Below are 19,921 nucleotides of genomic sequence, written 5' to 3'. Positions count from 1 at the left end.
AATTTATTTGTTAATGTTATAGTTTTATGCACGTAATACGTCGTTGACCCTTGAAGACTGAAAATCGATGAGAAGGTTACCTTTAATCTCGTCACCGACGTGCGCGCCTTTTAATGTTACATTCAGTTGAAAATAATCATTTTTATTCGAAAAAAAAAAACGATGATGGGTTGTATTTCGTTCGTTTAATTTATTTCTTTTCGTTTCTTTTTCTCTAGTTTCTTTCTTTCTTTTCTTAACGTTAAACCCATAAAAAATTTAACGATTGTATTACCGTGCCAAGAAATATTAGAAATCGTTAGATTCATAACGCGCAATATGCGTTTATCGATTAGAATGTCAATTTGATAGAATTTGATTTTTCCATTTTCCCAGAGAAAATTCAATGATTAATATATTTAACACTCACACACACACATACACGTAGATTAATATTATTTTTTTAAATAAAAAATAGATTTGAATTATTCCATCTCGGAATTTCTATGAGATACTTAAGAATAAAATAAATCAATGAATTTATCGCGATTAATTCTTGATCGAATACAATAAACGACATTAACGTAAATATCATTTCGTATTTTATTTGTTAATAAAAATTGGATGGATATTTTCTATCGTTCAACGACACGTTAAGGATACGAATTAATACGAAGCCACGTTTTATCGTTCATAACGTTGTATAGTTATGCTTATTAGAATCTCGTGGCCTCATTTTCTTAGTACACTTTAAAGTTATGCAATTTAGTTACTTCTACCGGTGTCTTAGAAAGATGACTCGAGAACTATTATGCTTTATCCCTTGTGTGTGTCTGTTTTTTGTCCTTCTTAATGCTAATTATAATTCTACGCCTAAAGAAATAGTAAAAAAAATACATTTTTCTAATGGAATTCTACGTAAAAGGATGAATTTAAAAATACGTATCAATATATTCTTGCAATCATTTGACCAATCATCAATCATTTTGCAATCTTAAAAAATAAAAATAACGTCAAATAAATTACTCGATAAATAGTACGAATGAATGGTCAATTTATTCTAAGTTAGATTTTAACGAATTTGTGCAAGAAATATAAATGACAATTAAATTGATCTTATGATTTATTGTATATAAACAATTATTTGTATTTATATGAATTTTATTCAAATTTGTCTATTATAAATACGTTCTCTTAAATTAATGTCACATTTGTGTTTTATTCATGAAATGAATTATTCAAAGATTTGTGTGTCTTATCTTTATTGATCATATTCTCTATAAACGTTTTTTACTTACAATTAAAACTTATCTGAAATTGTAATAAGAAAATGACCCATCTTCTTCTTCTTCTTCTTTAATACTAACCCTTCTAACAAAATGAATCGTGACTCTTGAGTCACAAAGAGGAAATGCACTTTCTCTCTATGATTCGTCCAAAAATACAAACCCCTCCTGTTTCGAGTATATAAACGGCTGAAAATAAAGCAATGATTCGCAAGTAGGAAACTATGAAAGACATCGACGAATTGCAATTACTGGCGCTAAGCAAAATAGATTTTTAATGAAAAGAAAAAAAAAAACAACAACAACAACAAAACAATATATCTGATAATTCATGCACTAAAAAAGAATATATAAATGCAATATACGTATATTTATATATAACACTCATTAATTATGGATGTGTATTTAATTATACTTATATATATATACATATATGTGTAAATAATTCTTATTAATTCGTTAAATAATTATTTATAATCTTTTTGTAGGCTCTAACAACGGATATTGTTCATAGCAACGGAGACTTACGTATTGGTAAGTGTACAAAATATAATATTATTCTTATTAAATTATTCAAATTATTCTATAGTAAGAGAAACATATATATATATATACATCAAAAGAATAATGATTGTTATTTATTTCTGACGTGAGTCTATATGAAAAAGAAAAAAAAGAACAAAAAAGAAAAAGAATATAAAAAAGCAAACAACAAGAAATTAAACGAAGTTTTAATCATTCCGATTCGTGACGATGGTTCTCCCTTATATAGGTGCAACAGTATTGGAAATCGATACATACAAATATATCTTTACTCATCTACGGTATTCTTATTCTAAACAGGGTCATTACAATGGCCAGAAAGCATCCGTACGATTACTTTTACAATTGGGAACATTTGTATAAGTATAAATATTTTTCTATTTATTTTTTCTGATTTTTTATTTCTTTCCCAAGCTATCGTACATCGAATCGATAAACTACACACAATCATTCGCGATAATATAACTACACATATCCTTTTTGTTTCTCACATAGAGAAATACTTTTTCATTTATTTGAAATAATTATTATTTATTAATAATTATTAATAGTTATTAATTAATTTTAATCTATTGCAATAACAAATTGATATATTCCAACGTTTGGCAAAGTTTCATTTCATTTTTTTCTGGGGAGGAAATGGATTCCATTTTTTCCATTTTTTACGTAGAACGAAAAGTATAAACCACGTTTGATCAAAAATGAAACTTTACAAATGAACCAAAAAAAAAAGAAGAAGAAATCTCTTATCGTTTCTCGTTAACGAACTAGTTTTGTCCTCGGCTAGTGTGTCTAGCAAAGAACCTGTATGGTGAAAATCAATAAGTGTTAAGGTCGTTGTACACTTATATAACAACTTCGCGAATCTGAATTTGCATTTACATGCTTTAAACGATTTCTGTAAACACGCAATATCATCCTATGTGCATTATTATTTACAACGTTAACGCGTTTAATAGGATATTTATTCGCATTGGATACGAGATAATGATGAATGAATATTTTATTTTATTTACAAAAAAAATATTAACATAGTTTCTTTCAAATTGCAACTAATACTTCGCATTGTCACACTTCAAACAGCAAAATCAGAATACAGCGAAAACTGTATTCTGATTTTGGATTTATAAAAATATTAATAATAATAGAACTTTGATAGAATTTGGATTATTTGACTATGAATAGGATTATTTGATAGGACGTTATCAATATTTAATAAAAATAAAAGAAATATATTTTGAAAAGATAACGTCGACTTTCGATTTCCGTTAAGAACTACGTCATCGTTATATCCGCATGACTAACGCTACCCCCAAAAAGAAAGAAGAAGAAGAAAAAAAAAGGGCTTGTACTATGATTCTCCCTTAGCATGTTCATCCCTCTTTAAAGGGAGGAGTGGTACCTTTTCCCCCACTTCTTACAATGTCTGCGTATTCACAGTACCTTTCTCGTTCAATCTTACTTGATTCTCACCTGAATTATACATGAATTAATACATTAATATTACTATACTACAATATAACATTTTTCTATATAAATTTGTATAATGTAAATTGATAAAACAAGTGGTTATGGTGTATTAGTTATATTGGATAATGTCAAGATTCATATGGTGAAATGTCAGTGAAAGACCGAAATATTTGAGTTTATTCTTATACATTAATATATATTAATAAATTTCGGTTTTTCACGGTAAGATAATCAAAAATGATTGGAACTGGTTCTACGGACCCTCTTTAAAGGAAAGAGAGATACCTTTTCCTTACTTTTTACTATATTTACGTATTCACAGTACCCTTCTGTTGAATCCTATTGGATTCTCAATAAATATTACTATACTACAATAATAAAACAGGTAGTCATGATAATTATTAGTTACATCGTATAATATCAAGATTCACATGGTGATATTTCAACACGTATCAAATACTTCAATGAAAGACAAAAATATTTGAGTTTATTCTTATATAATTTACACCTGAAACGACCAGGTGAATGAAACTTTTTGACAATTGGTTGGACAACTATGAGATTTCATACTCTTTGTTTATACTTCACGTTATTGAAAAAAAAATGATTAGATTGTTAAAGGTACTTTAAATGCATTTAGGTTCTGTGGATTAATTTCCCCCCTCTTTCTCAGTTAGTCTTGTTCTGTGCTCTCTATTCCGGCCACAGGGATCAGCAAGCAGCAGCAGCAACAGCAACAGCAGCAGTAGCAGCAGACAAACCCAAGTATTTATTAATAGAGATTAAACTCCGCGTCGTGTCGTGCCGTGTGCAAGAACTCTCCCGCGCAGGACACACGCCGTTAGGGCAGTCTGACTCAGACCCCTGGGTCCAGAAGACGATTTTCACCGAAATAAACACGAAACTTGTGTCTAAAGAGAGAAAGAAAGAAATAAAGAAAGTTAGAGGAAACGCTAGTGTACAGAAAGAGAGAGAAAATGAGAGTGCATTTCCTCTCCGTTAAGTAACAACAAATAAGGGAATCCCTTTAAGTAATGCACGTATGCATTCAAAGTGAATTACTCGAATAACATTTCATACTTCTGACGTTTCTTTCGTAAGAATAATCGTCAAATAAGTGTTTATCGATATTATCTTGCAGTATCTGATTTATCTCATTCGTGTGCACCATTTAGTGTACGGATTTATAAATAATAATTATTATTATTTAAAGTTTTGGATAAACATTTTTATTTCTATACTTGTACTTCAATATAAAACTGTGTATACGTGTTTGTGCGTGTGTGTGTTCTTTTTTTGTTATATATAAATATATATATATATAGATGTTTAAATACCCGTTTGGGTGTTTGCTGAGTGTAATCTATGCGTCAGTTTCTCCTCGTTGGTGTATTAATACGTGCATGTTAGTGCATTTTTAGTGCTCGTTTAGTGCTCGTTTAGTGCAGGTTTAGTGCATAAAACAAAGACGACTTACTGCAGTGTGACGGATACGCCGGTTGCACCCACGCACTAAAAAACGGATACGAGAATTTTGTCTAATGGACGACAACGTCGTTTCAAATCAAATCGTTCGGTATCTCCTAGTCTGGAAATCGTCGAACTATTCGTACCACGTTTAAAAACCCATGGAATCGGATTTTTGAAGTTCGATAAACGTTCCGTGGAAAGAACAGTTTTTTTCTTGAGACTCAAAGTCTTCGAAGGGGGGGAGGAGGAGGGATTCTGGAATTTTGAGGTTTACCAGATGTGTTGTTCCGTCAGTGTGTTTCTATTACAATCTAAAACTTCTAGGGCGTTGAAATTTTCATCCATCCTATGATTTTATGGTGAAAATCATTTCGATGCTCTTTATTTATTTTTTTTTCTTTTTAGGATTGTTCAAAATACAACAAAAATATAACAAAATTATCGATTAATTATTCGTGACTCGTGAAAAAGCTCGAAATTCATTCTTGACCTTCTCAACTTAACTAGAACTTATTAATTACAGAATTGCAATTGAAAATAATGAATCTAGAATTGACTAAATATTGTAATGTTAAACCGAATTATTTTGTAATCATTATTTTGTCTACCCTAATCAATATTATTTTATCCTTTATATAAATTAATTGCATCGAATAACAATTAATAATTATTAGAATTTTGTCAGAAATATTTTCTTTATGTTAATAAAACTTAATAGAATATTTTTTGTTGTATTCTATACGGATGATGATGATGATGATGATTCAGAATTTGATTGATCCTCTCTAACAATTAAATAAATTTGTCGTAAAAAGTAAAGTAGAAATTTAGTACGATCTATAGTTACGACGAAACCCTTCTTATTATACTCGAACGTTCGATTAACTCGAAACAATTGTCTGACCACTTGTTGTAATTTAAACGTTTAAACGTATCGACCAACGCAATAACTATACTGACAGTTACTATAATACATATATGTATAACCAATTCCCAAAATGGATACACTAATACGAAAATATTATTGCATTCTTATTTGATATTATTATTATTATTATTATTATTATTATTACTATTTTTATATTTTTTTAAATCGTAAATAATAATTGATTAGCGTAAAAATGTCATTCCGTTCGTTTACGATTAGGTGTGAAATTTTGAACGATACGATATCATTACGTTTCACCTTATCACGATTATTTTCGTCGAAGCTTATTCATACAGATAAAAAAAAATAATATTTTTTATTATCATAGTTTTTCTTCTTTCCCCGTTCTATTAATAATTAATCTCTTTGCTCGCGTAATTATATAATTTTTTTCGATAATTATTATAATCAATCATTTTTGTTGTTTCCTTCTTTTTCTTCTTAATTGTTTTCTTATGTAGCTTTTTTATTTTGTAATTTTTTTTCTAAACTCACGTAGATAAGAATTATTTAAAACGATGTAACAGATAAGAGAACAGTTCTACGACGTATTATAAATCATATCGTTATTGACAATGAAGGTCACGTTCCATATTGCATAAATTTAACTATTATCTAACAAAGAACTACGTGAATTATTAATAACAACGTTCTATCGTTCAAAATATTCATTTCTAAAATAAATATACATTAAATATTCAAATTAAACTCAACGAACCGACAATTATTTATTACAATTTTTTTAATAAATCATTTATCTCTGTATATTCATTTCATTCGTGATATTAAAATACACTGTAAATTAAAAATAACAATAATATTAATAATAAAATAAGAATGCAATAATATATCGATGATTTGTTTATTATTTACTTACGTTAGTCCATAAAAAATATTATCGAAAATCTTTCTGGTAAAAAAATAAAAAAGAAAACAAGGAAAGATTTCAAAATAATTTCGATTGTCTTGAACAGGAAATAGTTTCCGTAAAGACAAAACAGGGTTTAGTATTTAAATCCCACGCGATAGTAGACAGACAAACCCACAACAGACAATTAACAATAAGTATAATCGAACGAGAAAGCAAAATAAGATTTTATTAAGCAACAATTTATCAATCATACTGTACAAATAATACAACCAACAACAACTAATATTATACAGACACAACGGAACAGATAACTACGATTGAATTTAAATTTTTTCTTTCCCTTTTGTTTTAGTTTTTCTTTTTCTCATTCTATTCCATTAAATAGAAAGGACAGTAGTTAAAAAAAAAATAAAAACGATATAAAGTAAGTATATAAAAAAAATAAAAGGTAGAAGAGTATAAAGTGTAACGTAATGTTAGAAGAATTGCTTTTGAACGCGAACACTTGGTCGTCGTGTGTGAACAAAATGTGAAAAGTCAAAGAAGGAACGAGAGAATAAAAATGATATAGACAGAAAAGAACGGAATATATATATATATAATAAAAAATAAAAAAAAAAGAAAGAAAAAGGGTATTTGAAAATACGCTTTTCGACTGGTACACTTTGATGTACGCGAATTTAGCGAGTGGTGGTTTGAAAAGAACGTAAAATAAAAGGGAAGTAAGTAACTTTAACGTGTCTCTCTATGTGTGTGTGTGTATGAGTGGGTGTGTGTAACCCGATGTGATGTGATATATACACGTCAGTGAGAAAAGTGTCGTGCTATGCTGTAAAAGCAGCGTTAGAACGACTAAAACCGCAAAGATTGACAAATGATGATAGTGCTTCTGTTGTGCGTCATCATGAAGATAGCAGAATTTTCTGCTGGTCGTGTGAGTCCAACTTTACAACCATCCCGACAGAAACAACGTCAAAGAAAAAAACCACCGCCTTTACAATTGTTACAACAGCAACAACAACAACAACAACAACAGCAACAACAACAGCATGAACAATCACCATCTTCTAAATCTTGTCGTTTGCTACAAGATTGGAATTATTATCGAATACCATGCGATAAATGCATGTATTTTCTTCAAAGACAGTGTAAGAATAAATGGATTTTTATATTTTTAATTAATCAACATTAAAACTACCACACACACACGCATTATTCGTTTATAAATATTAAGAAAATATATATGATTTTTTGTTTTTTAAATAGATCATTTGACCAATCACGATAGAAATATCTGATAGGTTTAGTGTTAACAAATATGTTATTAATTTTTTATTCAAATATTACATATAGAAATGATTTTCTTACTCGTGCCAAAGAAGAAATATACTTTTTCTTCTAAACATTTCGTACGATCAAATGAATCATACTTATTCTATTTCTTTATTTAAACGTAAGAACGAATATATATATATATGTTGTATTTGAAATTTAATATTTAACAAATGTTACATACAAAAATTTGTTTCCTTGCACGTGCCAAAAGAAGAAATATACTTTTTCTTTTGAATATTTCAATTCTATCAAACGAATCATACTCTTATTCTATTTCTTTATTTAAACTTAAGAACAAATATATATGTTGTATTTGAAATTTAATATTTAACAAATGTTGCATACAAAAATTTGTTTCCTTTGCACGTGCCAAAAGAAGAAATATACTTTTTCTTTTGAATATTTCAATTCTATCAAACGAATCATACTTATTCTATTCTCCATGCGCATAACTTTTTTCTTTTTCAGGATTCTACTTTCAAATTTGTAATTTTTTAAATTGTATATTTACCTCTCTAAGGTCAACATAACTTTTTAAATAAAATGTCTAAACGGATCGTCACACTACGTCTAACAAAATAATATTTCAAATAAATATTTGTATTTGTATAATCGGATAGGAGGGATCAAACCATTTCAACGCTATAGCTAGCTCATCTTCAAATGATTTAAAGTATAACTGTGTCTCTCTGCAATATCCTCAAATACCCACAGAAAGAGAGACAACATATGGGGAAATTCTAGCTGATCTTTTTTCAACAGTTCAAATACCTCTGCATACACACACACACACATATATGCGTTTCTCACTTTCTCTCTCTTTCTCTTTCTCTCTCGTTTTTTTTTTCTTTTTTTTGTGTGTAGATATGATAGACCTTGTGTATATAACGAGCTACTCTCGCATATGGTTTCTTTTGCTATTAATAGAGAGTTATTACTATTTTTCGTCTTGCACTAGAAAAAAAAAAAAAAAAGAAAAAGAAAATGAATGTTTTCCTCTTTAAAAAAAAAACCACCCCTTTTATTTTAAGGATGGTCAAAAGAATGCTGCTGCTTCTTCTTCTTTTTCTTCTTCTGGTTTTTTTGTTCATCTTTATTTATCACACATTTTCATATAATAAAAAAAAATCAATAACCGTATTTTTATGTTTTTTTTTCTTAATAACACATTAATATTGCGTAATACGATAAAAATATGTTTGATTAAATTGTTGAAATTCTTGTATCGCGTTTCACGTTGCATTTCATTTTATTTTGCAACGAGTCGTGAAATTTGGCTGCTCTCGGCCACTTATTTCCGACATTTTGCTTCACGCTAAAATTATCTTACGCCCCTCGACACTGTTCGCGAGTAAAAAAGATCAGATAGTTCTTTTTTTCCTTTTGGTTTTAAGTTTTTCTTTTATTTTTTTATTTTTAACTAGAGGACAAAAACAAATTTTCATTGTCGTTAAATTAATCGTGAAAATATATAATAATATAATTGAATTGCATGATGTTTTAATCGACTCGAATTAATATTCTTAGCACGTGCCAACGCCAAAAGCGTAGGTCGTATATTCGAACTACAATACATCATGCTTAATAATGGCTTAAGAAAAAAGAACAAGAAAAAAAAAAAGGCCAAGATTCCTCCTCCCATAATACGATCGTTCGAAAAACATATTTAATTTTGTTATTAAACGATGAAATTAACCATCTATACGTTACCTTTTGTATGGATCAATTGAATAATAAATAACAAGTGCACCACTTTACCGCAAAGTGTAAAAACATCTGATACTTTGTCATATTATGCTAATTATACACATATTAGTTTTTCATTCGTGTTATTATATGACGTTAAATATCGTACAAATTATAAATGATAATATTTCAAGATATTCCCATTACGTATGGTAATTGTAACAAATTATATAAAACTGACAATAAATAACGTTAGGATAATATTAGAAACTGATGAATCAGCGATCGTTTGTTTAGTATTTAAGGAATAACGAGAAGGACGTTACAAATTGGTTACAAAAATCCTGGCACGTGTGAGCGATAAAAATGGATTTAAAAATAAGCGTTCTATTTATTTGTCATAGTTAATAAATTACTATCTATGAGAGATAAAAAGAAATACGATGATATCTGTGGAACGAATGTGCATACAATTCATGCGTAATGACGTTCTCTGATCATTGGATCAAGAATCAAAGCTTCGATCGAGCGAAACCACTTAAGTCTTTAAAACCGAGAGAGAACATACATAAATATATATGCATGTATGTATGTATGGATGTATATATGTATGTATACATTCGATTGTATCCGACTTCCATTTGCTCACCCTTTACATTCAATCCTACAACGCACATGCGCCGCATGAGCGATCATGCTCCACCATAGGCGCAGTTAAAATGAATTTTCTAACAGTAGTGTGTAAGTGACAGGCAGCTCGTCACCATATGGTCGAAGAAAATGGGTGTTTTCGGTTAGCATTTATCGCGTGTAAATACTAGACGCAAAACCAAACAGCCGCGGCCACGGCATGATATGGATTACAATTCCTTCAGGTATTATAATTTGTCCACTCCAAATTTTTCTGAAGTTATTTTATTTATTATCTTCTAACTTTTTTCTCTTCGACTAAAGAATAATTAATAATCAATTTGTGTCGTCCATAAATATCGTGCAAATCGTGCTATGTTAAAAATTACTTTTTTTTCTTTGTTTTTTTTATTGTCTATTAAATGGAAATCTTGAATCATCGTGTGATAGTAATATTTGAAACATTATATTATATCTATTGTTATTTACTAAAATTTCATTTATAGAAATAACGAATTATATTATTTGTTTTTTACATTTAATTATAAAAATTAATTATATTTATATTATAGAATAATTATAATTATTGATTATTAATTATTAGATAGGAATACGTAGGATAGCTAAAGATAGTAAACTGCTTGAGAGAGTTGACGTCACAAATAAGGATTGATATTTCCGGCTTACGAATGGCGCATATTTTGACTTCTTTAAGTTCTTACTAAGCCATGACAAATACACTGTGACAAATATTTATATACAATGCATACGAAATGATAACATACAGAAAGTTTCTATTTTGTTAAGCGAAAATTTCACATTTCCCATGCGTAAACGCGTTATAATAAACGTCTCTTCGTGTTCTATTATTATCTAAAAAGAAAATTTTACAAACAAAAATACGTAAATTAAAAAATTACCGATATTAAATATAAAATTACATAAAAAAGAAAAAACCAAAGTAACTACGAGGAGTACTTTGCGTATACGTGTTTTCCAATGCGTTAAATATTAAAGTACTAGCTCGAAAAAAAAACATTCGAATTCAAATATTTTTAAAATTGGCGCGCGAAACGTTCATTTGTTCGTTCTGCCCGATGATTGGCGGAGCACGTGGTGACGTCAGCTACTGCCATACCCATATTATCGCAACGGAATACGGTGATGGCGGGAAGGAGGAGAAAAATAAGAGACGTTCTTCTTATCAGTGTTTCGTCGTTGGTATTGTCGAATCGGAGCAGGAAAGGAGCGTGATCATTCCGATCGTGACCTTAAAAAGATATGTCGTTCATCTTTGTCGTTAAGCGAACGAGAAATCGATCGAACGATAACCATGTAAGGAGAATCGACGCATTGTAATCCGATCGCTAACGCAGAAAGTGTATATTGCGAAAGAAAAACATTTTTGTTTTCTCTTTTTTTTTTATATATATATATAAACATTTGTCAAGATTTCTTCTTTTTTTCTTCTTCTTTTTTTTTCTCTTCTTTCTTTCCCAAACATGTTATTAAATTAAACACATCTTCATGGTGAGTTCCTTATTTATTTCTACGAATAATTAACGTTCTTCTTAACCACTTAAAAGCAACAACAACAACAAAATATACCAATTAAAATTGTGTTAGTATTTGATGCACCAATGACAGATCGGATTTGATTAGTACGTAATAAATGTGACTAGATAATAATCAATCTAACGCAATTCTTTTATAAAAATAATAACGATAATATGAAAGGAATATTAAATAACACAATTTAATGAATGTTTTTCTCGGAAATAATATGATCATTGAGAAAGTAATCTATTTTATTGTAAACAAATCTGAATATATATATCTATTTTAGACATATCTATTCTAATTTATAGGGATGACATTTATTTTGTTTCTATGTCAATTTCGAATTAATTATTTTATTTAATTACTACGTTATTTGTATCAATTGTTTTTCTTAAGCAACGTTAGACGCTTTATTTTAATTATCGTTAATCAAGATTAAGTAGAGAATTAAGTTCCCTTTTTATCTCGAACATTCTTTAGCGATGACGATTGATACGAATTAAAAGTTTATAACGTTTTGTGCTTACCGTATATGTATGTGCACGTATTCTTCGAATTATCACGTTACACAATTATCTCGTAATTGCAATTAATTTTAAAAACGAACTATAGAATTCTTTTTACAATCTTTATTATTGCATCCCCTTTTTTGGGGAGTTTTTCTCTAGTATTATTACGATCACGTGAAGTAAATACTACTGTAAACAAATTCACAACTTATTACTCAAGAATCAATGGAAATAATATCAACATAAATGAAACAATGCATTATTTGTATGTATCAACAATTAGATAAACAAAATTATAAAGCATTCTAATATAATAACTATATAACAATATGATATAATATATTATATAATATAATATAATATTAATATAGTATAATATATATATAGTTATATAATGTAACAATATATGAGCATTACAAAGGATTTAATTATCTCATAGATATAAGAAAAATAAAACTATAATATTTATAAATTGTTTTAGGTGCAGGCAAAGGAGCTGCAGTCATGGAAGATCCACAGACACCAGGATCGGATTGCAATTCCAATCCTGCAACAGATTCTATGCAACAGGATCTTATCGGTTCTGACTTCATACAAGACAATGTGGAGTATCAATGGTGTACCGATTATGGGTAAGAAGATTATGGTGTATATACAGAATGGTGTCCTGTTATTGATCGTACCAGAGAACTAAGGATGATTCTATATAAAAATTCTACTTAAGTTTGAAGATTTATTAAGTATACGTGTTCTTGACTAAACTTGCAACCCTGGTAATTGATTGTACATTTTGAATTTAGTTTCTCATGTAAAATCATCCCAAACTCACTTGTACCATCGGTTACAGGACATCCTGTATAAATAAATGAAATATTGTTATTGATATCGATTATCTAAAAACACATTTTGACTATGGATCCTTTTTTTTTTTAGATACAGAGACGGAGGATTACATGTCCACCCAAGTGTTCTATCATCACTCTCTGCATCATATACTCGGGAAGATGTGGGTTATTATGATGACCTTTCGCGTAATTTGGATGCTAATTTAGCAGAAATTGATATGGAAAGTTTTCATAGTGCCGACATCCACACTCTTCTTACCGCATTACCAGTTATGTGCACTGATCCAGTTCAACATTCAGAGGTTGATATATTTAATATATAAATCTAACTATTTTAATATATTTTTAATTAATATCTATACAGCACATATATATATGCACACACTGCACATACTTATTTTAATCTTTATTAGTTCTATTATGTTATTATTACATCTGATATATACTTAATTTTGAATTTCTATTATTTATCATTAATACCATGCATTTCAAAGGATTTTTAGTACGAATTGTTTTTAATGATTCAACATTTTATATATTATTAATAATTTTAAATAATTATTTCCTACTATTATATACCAAATTTATATTCTTTAAATATACGTTTGTTCATTTAGTTAATATAATATACTTAAACAAACAGAAACATCGAATAAAGTATTTACAAAAAGTTACGATATAAATGTAACGCGCATAAAGTATGCGCAATACATTGATCGACTAGTAAAATTAGTATGCATCAAATGTTAAATATCTTCCATTATTATGACAGTTTAACTATCAAAGGGAACGTTATGCCAGTATATCTGGCTCCGTCATGGAAAAACTTGACATTGGTTCTTCGATCAGCCCTCACACCAGCAGCCAGGTATGATAATACCTGTGCAACTTCCATTAATTCTCAAACTTTATTACAAAAAATCATTTACAAAACCATTTATAACCCATGAAAAATATATAGGACAGATTTATGTATATTCTAACTTGCAATGCATTGTATTATAATAATGTTAATTGTTGAATGAAATAATAGTAACAAATAAAAATAATATATATATTATATGTAACAGGTAGTATAATCTTGATAATGAACTTATTGCATGAAAGTAATTTATTGAATATCAGGTAAAATCAAAGATGATTTGTATGCATATCTCTTAATTATTTGTAATTTTTATTTAAAGGGAGAAGAATCTGCCTGTTCAACAACCGATACAATGTCTATATGCAAATCATCCTTACTATTCTCTCCTGTGAAAGAAACACCTGTGCTACCGCCGGCAGGTAGTTACAGTGTAGATTCATTGGACTGTGAAGACATGCTGTTAACTTGTCAAGCAAATAATAAAAATAATTATACTATTGCTTTCGAAGCTAGTATTACAATGTATTCTGATAGTTCTCCAGATTTTGAACATCAAGGTAAATCAATAATGTTTTTATATTAACCCTTTCGTTAGTGCAGTAACACATTGCACTTGGGTAGTTTTCAATGTTCCTACTTACGTTTAGTAACTTATTTTAAAATTATTCTACTAGAGGAAGTAAATAATATTGAAATTATAAAAGTTTATGAATCATTCACATTAAGATAATGTTAAATTATTCTTTCAGAAAAACCAGAAACGTATGAGGTACCAGAAATTTATTACAAAAAAAAGGGCTTACGAAGACATATATTAGATTCGTCAATGGTGTGTTCTGATTCTAAAATATACACTACTTGGAGTAATTTGAAACATTCTTCCATGAATAAAGTTATTACTAGACATCCATCGGGTAATAACAATACTATTCCAAACTTTTTACATGGAACAGGGAACACAACTATATCTATAAATAAAAGAAGCCAAAGCCTACCAGATCTTTTACGAATTCAAGAATCACCTGCTAATATTCATCTAAATTTTTCTGTAAATAATAAGAAGATAATTCTTTTCTTTCTTTTTTATATATTTTTATTTAAATCAGATTAAATTATTTTTTTAATTATATTATTATATACTCTTTTACAGGTCGATTCTGCCGAATCGAATAACCATCCGTTACAATCACATAATTCAGGATCCGCAATGAGTCGATCTGTAAATGAAGAAAATTCCGATGGTAGTGGAAATACTTCTTCTGGAAAAAAGTTACAAAACCTAAGCCTAGTAAAATTATTTATGAAACAAAAAAGTATGAGCGCCGAAGGAATGAGTCTTACTTTAGATCAATCTGACTCTATAAGTGATAATGGTTGGCCTACAAGTAATAGTGCTAGTGATAGTGCAACTACGAATACAAATACAAATACAAATACAAATACACAAATACAGCGACAAAATATAAATAATACGTGTACTCGTCCGCTTCCCGAAAAAGATTTTTCTATAAATTGGGTTCGTAGCGATTGTTATACGAACAAAGAAATAGAAAGTCAAAAAGATAAGATTGCTGACATTCCAAAAAATTTTCCAAGTAATAAGGAAAATAAGGATGACATGATTTCATCTGCCTCGGTCGAAGAATTGTCGGAAAGCATAATTAAATCAGAACTTGTACACGACAGTGATATAGAACAAATAGATTTTGAAATTTCACAGGATGACTTGGAAAGCCGTGCTAAAAATTTACGAGTTTTACAGGCAGAAAATAAAACTACGATAGTTAAAACAACAGGAATTCAAGCAATGGTTGAAACAGAGGATAACGAAGTTCAAACGTCAATAATTTACAAAGTACCTGCAGAAAAAGATAGCCCTTCTATACGAGAAACGATAGTTAATAAAAGGCCTGTTTATGTTGTATATCCTAATTACACATTACCAGATCTTTCGTTTCTTAATATTAAAGATACGAAATTGGACAACGTTGCATTAAAGCCTCAATGTTATGACAAAAGTAAACCGGGTTGGAAACATTCAAACAGATGTAGCCGACCATTCTCTTGTAATGATATTGATGCACTTAAACAACGTGGTTTTTCACATGTTAAGGATTGGGAGTCGTTAACATTCCTTTTACCTACTGAATATAAAAAAATATTACACGATGTGCCAGAAGTTTCAGAGCATATTAATATCAATGAACAAACTAAGAAACCATTGTTTTGTTTGTCTCCACCGGTGCGACATAAAACAAGACCGATAAGTGAACTTATACCAAATAATACTTCTTCGACAAGTAGTACCGCTACACAACCATCTTCCGGGTATCGAGGCTCATCTACAATCTTAACGGATTCCTCTACAAACCAGCAACTACTTTCTAATAATATAGCTAATCCATTATACTTATATCGCTATGATAGCATTAGTTCTGAAGCTAGTTTAGTGAGCAATGATAAGAAAATGCATAGGGCTGTTAATCAAGCAAAACAAGTCTATCCTAATTTACCTAAACGGTCCATTTCATTACCTTATGGAGATAAAGAGGCTGATTGCTATAATGGCAAAGTACCACCAAGACCTCCCTTACCAAGAAGTATCTTAAGAAAGAATAGAGCACCAACAAGTAAAAGATACAGTATGTTTGAAATGGGAGGAGTAGAAGAAGTAGAAGATCAATGTTCTGAACCAAATAAAAGAATGTCGTTACAAGAACCGTATTATATGAATAATGATTTGCAATTATTATGCCGTGGGAGAATTATCGATTCGGAAAAAGACGTTGATGAAACAGAGGAGAAATGTAATACAGGTAAAGTAAATTTATTTTACTGTTTTTTTTTTCTTTTTTCTCTTTATATGTAGTATTCGTAGTTTGATGAAAAGTAATTAAAAATTATTAAAATTTTAAATAAAACGTAATTTTATTTCAGAGAGACTGAACGAAGCTATTAATAATACAAATGTAGATTATGAAATTTCTCAAAATAGTGAGGATGATGTAAAGCAATTAGAAGAATTTTTAAAACGTAGTGGTTTATCGTCAGAAAGTAGCGAAGGAGACAATGAAGATCCCGAAGTTAAATTGAGATCATACGTGAGAAAATTTTTAGCTCTTAGAATGAACAAAGATGTAGTCAAAAATATTGATATGGCCGAATCGCAGAAAAAGACCGTTAGTTTTGCTTTACACGAAAGAAAACGATATTCAAATGAAAAGGTAATTATTTATATATTTGATTTTTATATTATTTTATAATATTGTATTTAATTGCAGCCAAATAATATAAGCGTTACGACGAACGAGCACAATAAAGATAAATGTTTTCAAGATACAAATAAAGAAATAATTCCTGAGAACAAAGTGGATTTAGAAGAAAAAAGAAGTATGCCAATAATAATTGTAATTTTTTAATTTCAATATATCTAATTTATTCAAATATTTAAAAAAAATATTATTTCAGATATGATATTATCCGTAAGCAAATCTGTTGATTTACTACTTATATATTGGAATGCTGAACCTACCAACGGCCGACAAAATTACAACGATAAAAATGAATGTGCACAACTTTGTTTAAGTAATCTGTGCCCAGCTTTGTATACTATCATGTCGGATGGTCTAAAACCACATTTACAATCAACTTTTGGTCCGCTAGCAAACAGCGTATGGCAAGTTGTTGAAGCTTCTGCTCAGCAAGGACCACTTACAAAAACATTGAATGAATTAGTTCAAAAGATTAATGGCGAGGATGTTATCACCGAAGGAATGCTTAAATTTCACGCATTTGTATTTGGTCTATTGAAGTAAGTTTTAAAATTAATTATAATGTTCTTAAAAAAAATTTGTATTACGTAATCTTTCCTTTTTCTTTTTTAGTTTGCGAGCTTTGGATGCATGGTTTGCATATTTATGTACAAGAGAATCGATTTTACGAAAACATTATAACAGTAATAGTTTATTTACCGGAGCATTAGGAAATACTGACATTCGAGAAGTTGTTGATAGTTTATTAGATATTTTACATCCTTTAGCATTTTGCCCATTTCAGCTTGATCTTTTATACCAATATCGACAATTGCATAATAGTTTCGGTAATATGAATAATTACAGTTTGAATGTAAGTATAAATAAAATATTTATCTCTTTTTTCCTTTGTTATTTTTCTCCTAATAAACAATTTACTATTCCTATTCCAGGGAACAAATTTTAGGAATATTGATTTGCATCAAAAGGATCATCATTTTGAAAAAACGGATAATTGTGGAACTGTATCAAGTCCAAGGAAAATACGTCCACGGTCTTGCGTTGTTTATAATGATTATGACGATAAATCTGGAATAACACATAAAACTGATCACGAAAATGTTGTTAAAAAACGTTTCAACAATGCTATTGGAACAAAAGTATTGCATGGTTTAGAAAAATTAGCGTCGGAAGATTCCGAAGATTATACCGATAGCCTTGAACATTCTCCATTGAATAGAGGTGCAGCAAAACAAACGATTCCTATTAAAGTATTAACTCCAGATTCTAAAGTAGAGGATGAAGATACGATTACCGGAGAAGCTAAGTTTAGAAAATTGCAAGAAAAATGGGAATTGATGGTTGGTAAAGAAGAGACTGTAAAAAATCAAGCTGCACCGACAACGTTACCACCCTTGTCACCTATGCGAACACCTGCGAATTTGGGAAAATCAAAAATACCACGACTTTTAACTTCGCCAATTAAACAGCCAAATGTAACAATAGGATCTGCAAAAAGTGTCAAGTCTCCTATCACTGGAATACCTTCTTTGAAAAAACCGGTTGCACTGTCAACTACCAAAACAGTATTAATGAAACCAATAGAAACAAGGGGGAAAGGTATACCAGAAACACGACGTACCAGTCGTGTTGATCAAGACGTAGTTGGAACATCGCGGACTCATTTGTCACGACCTAGCTCTTTACCTTATAAATCTTATGGAGTTATGTCGAAAGAGAAGAATCTCGTATCTCCTCAAAGGCGAGCTGCTTCCACTTCTTTACCAAGGCCAAATACAGCTACACGAAATAATATTACGAGGAAACAACCGTTAAAGTAGGTGAAATTAATCTATATATATATATATATATCTAGTAGAAATTAATCTATATATATATGTTATATATTAATTTAACGTTTTGTCCATGCAATGTCTCTTTTTATATTTTATTCTTAGTAGTTTAGAAAGTTTTCATTTATTATTGAATTAATTTGCATAAGTGCTTATATTTGTATCAAATTTTAATTGAAACAAACGAATAATAGTTTATCATTTCTATTTAAATTTGATGCACGTTATGACGAAAGTATATAGCACGTTATTATATTAGAATGCAATATTTTTCGTTAAAGGAAATACACATACACACACACACAAATTTATTGATACAATATATCTACGAAGATCTTATTTTAATAATCAATGTATCGTCAATTTATAATAATTTAATTTTATCTGCAATTTATTTTTTTATCATTTACTTATCGCTTGTTATTTTTCAGTTTTACCTTACTTTTGTATATTTTTTCTTTTCCTAGATTAGTAAAATAACGCTTCGTCCATCTCGATTCCAGAGACGTTCGCACACTTACAAATAGAGCATCATCGAATAATGGGCATCTCTCATTTGCAGAAGGTGAAAGATTGAAAGTTATATTAGAAATTGATAATAAATGGTTATTATGTGAAAGAGGTGATAGAAAAGGTTTGGTTCCAAGAGTGTGTGTGCATACTATTCAGACTTAGCCCGTCTGTTGATATTAATGAGAGATTCTTAAGTAAGTTGATTAAGAAGTGAAAGTGATGTGCTTCGCTTTGAACGAATGCAAGAAAGAAAGAAAGAAAGAAAAAAGAGATAAATTAAACTGTTTCGTATGTACAGTGTATTAAAGAAAAAGGCATCTAGTAAAA

The 19,921-nt window shown here is 29.4% G+C and overlaps 1 protein-coding gene and 1 long non-coding RNA gene across 8 annotated transcripts in view; both read left to right on the top strand.

Annotated features, from left to right (window-relative positions):
- Positions 1-19,921, top strand: part of LOC122517741 — a 20,659-nt gene extending 738 nt beyond the window's left edge. The window contains exons 1-14 of one of the 7 annotated variants that reach the window (XM_043636282.1): positions 4,973-5,037; positions 7,031-7,695; positions 12,749-12,899; positions 13,201-13,414; positions 13,885-13,980; positions 14,297-14,534; positions 14,727-15,025; positions 15,128-16,793; positions 16,915-17,201; positions 17,259-17,367; positions 17,446-17,788; positions 17,862-18,102; positions 18,182-19,065; positions 19,585-19,921. In XM_043636282.1, coding sequence (XP_043492217.1) covers positions 7,422-7,695; positions 12,749-12,899; positions 13,201-13,414; positions 13,885-13,980; positions 14,297-14,534; positions 14,727-15,025; positions 15,128-16,793; positions 16,915-17,201; positions 17,259-17,367; positions 17,446-17,788; positions 17,862-18,102; positions 18,182-19,065; positions 19,585-19,756 — 4,974 coding nt within the window. In that variant the 5' untranslated portion in view covers positions 4,973-5,037; positions 7,031-7,421 and the 3' untranslated portion in view covers positions 19,757-19,921. Of the gene's footprint in view, positions 1-1,753; positions 1,800-4,972; positions 5,108-7,027; positions 7,696-10,286; positions 10,444-12,748; positions 12,900-13,200; positions 13,415-13,884; positions 13,981-14,296; positions 14,535-14,726; positions 15,026-15,127; positions 16,794-16,914; positions 17,202-17,258; positions 17,368-17,445; positions 17,789-17,861; positions 18,103-18,181; positions 19,066-19,548 lie in introns of those variants that run through there. The other 6 variants (XM_043636280.1, XM_043636281.1, XM_043636286.1 and 3 more) reach the window with 6 other exon arrangements.
- LOC122517746 lies at positions 4,944-6,962 on the top strand. Its single transcript, XR_006303923.1, has 2 exons — positions 4,944-5,016; positions 6,933-6,962. It is a non-coding gene; the product is annotated as an uncharacterized LOC122517746 (long non-coding RNA).

Source organism: Polistes fuscatus, unplaced genomic scaffold, assembly GCF_010416935.1.
Source record: "Polistes fuscatus isolate 324 unplaced genomic scaffold, CU_Pfus_HIC Scaffold21, whole genome shotgun sequence".
In the NCBI taxonomy this organism is placed as follows: Eukaryota; Metazoa; Arthropoda; class Insecta; order Hymenoptera; family Vespidae; genus Polistes; species Polistes fuscatus.
The sequence above is the reverse complement of the archived record's forward strand: the minus strand, read 5'-3'. Positions and strand labels throughout refer to the sequence as shown.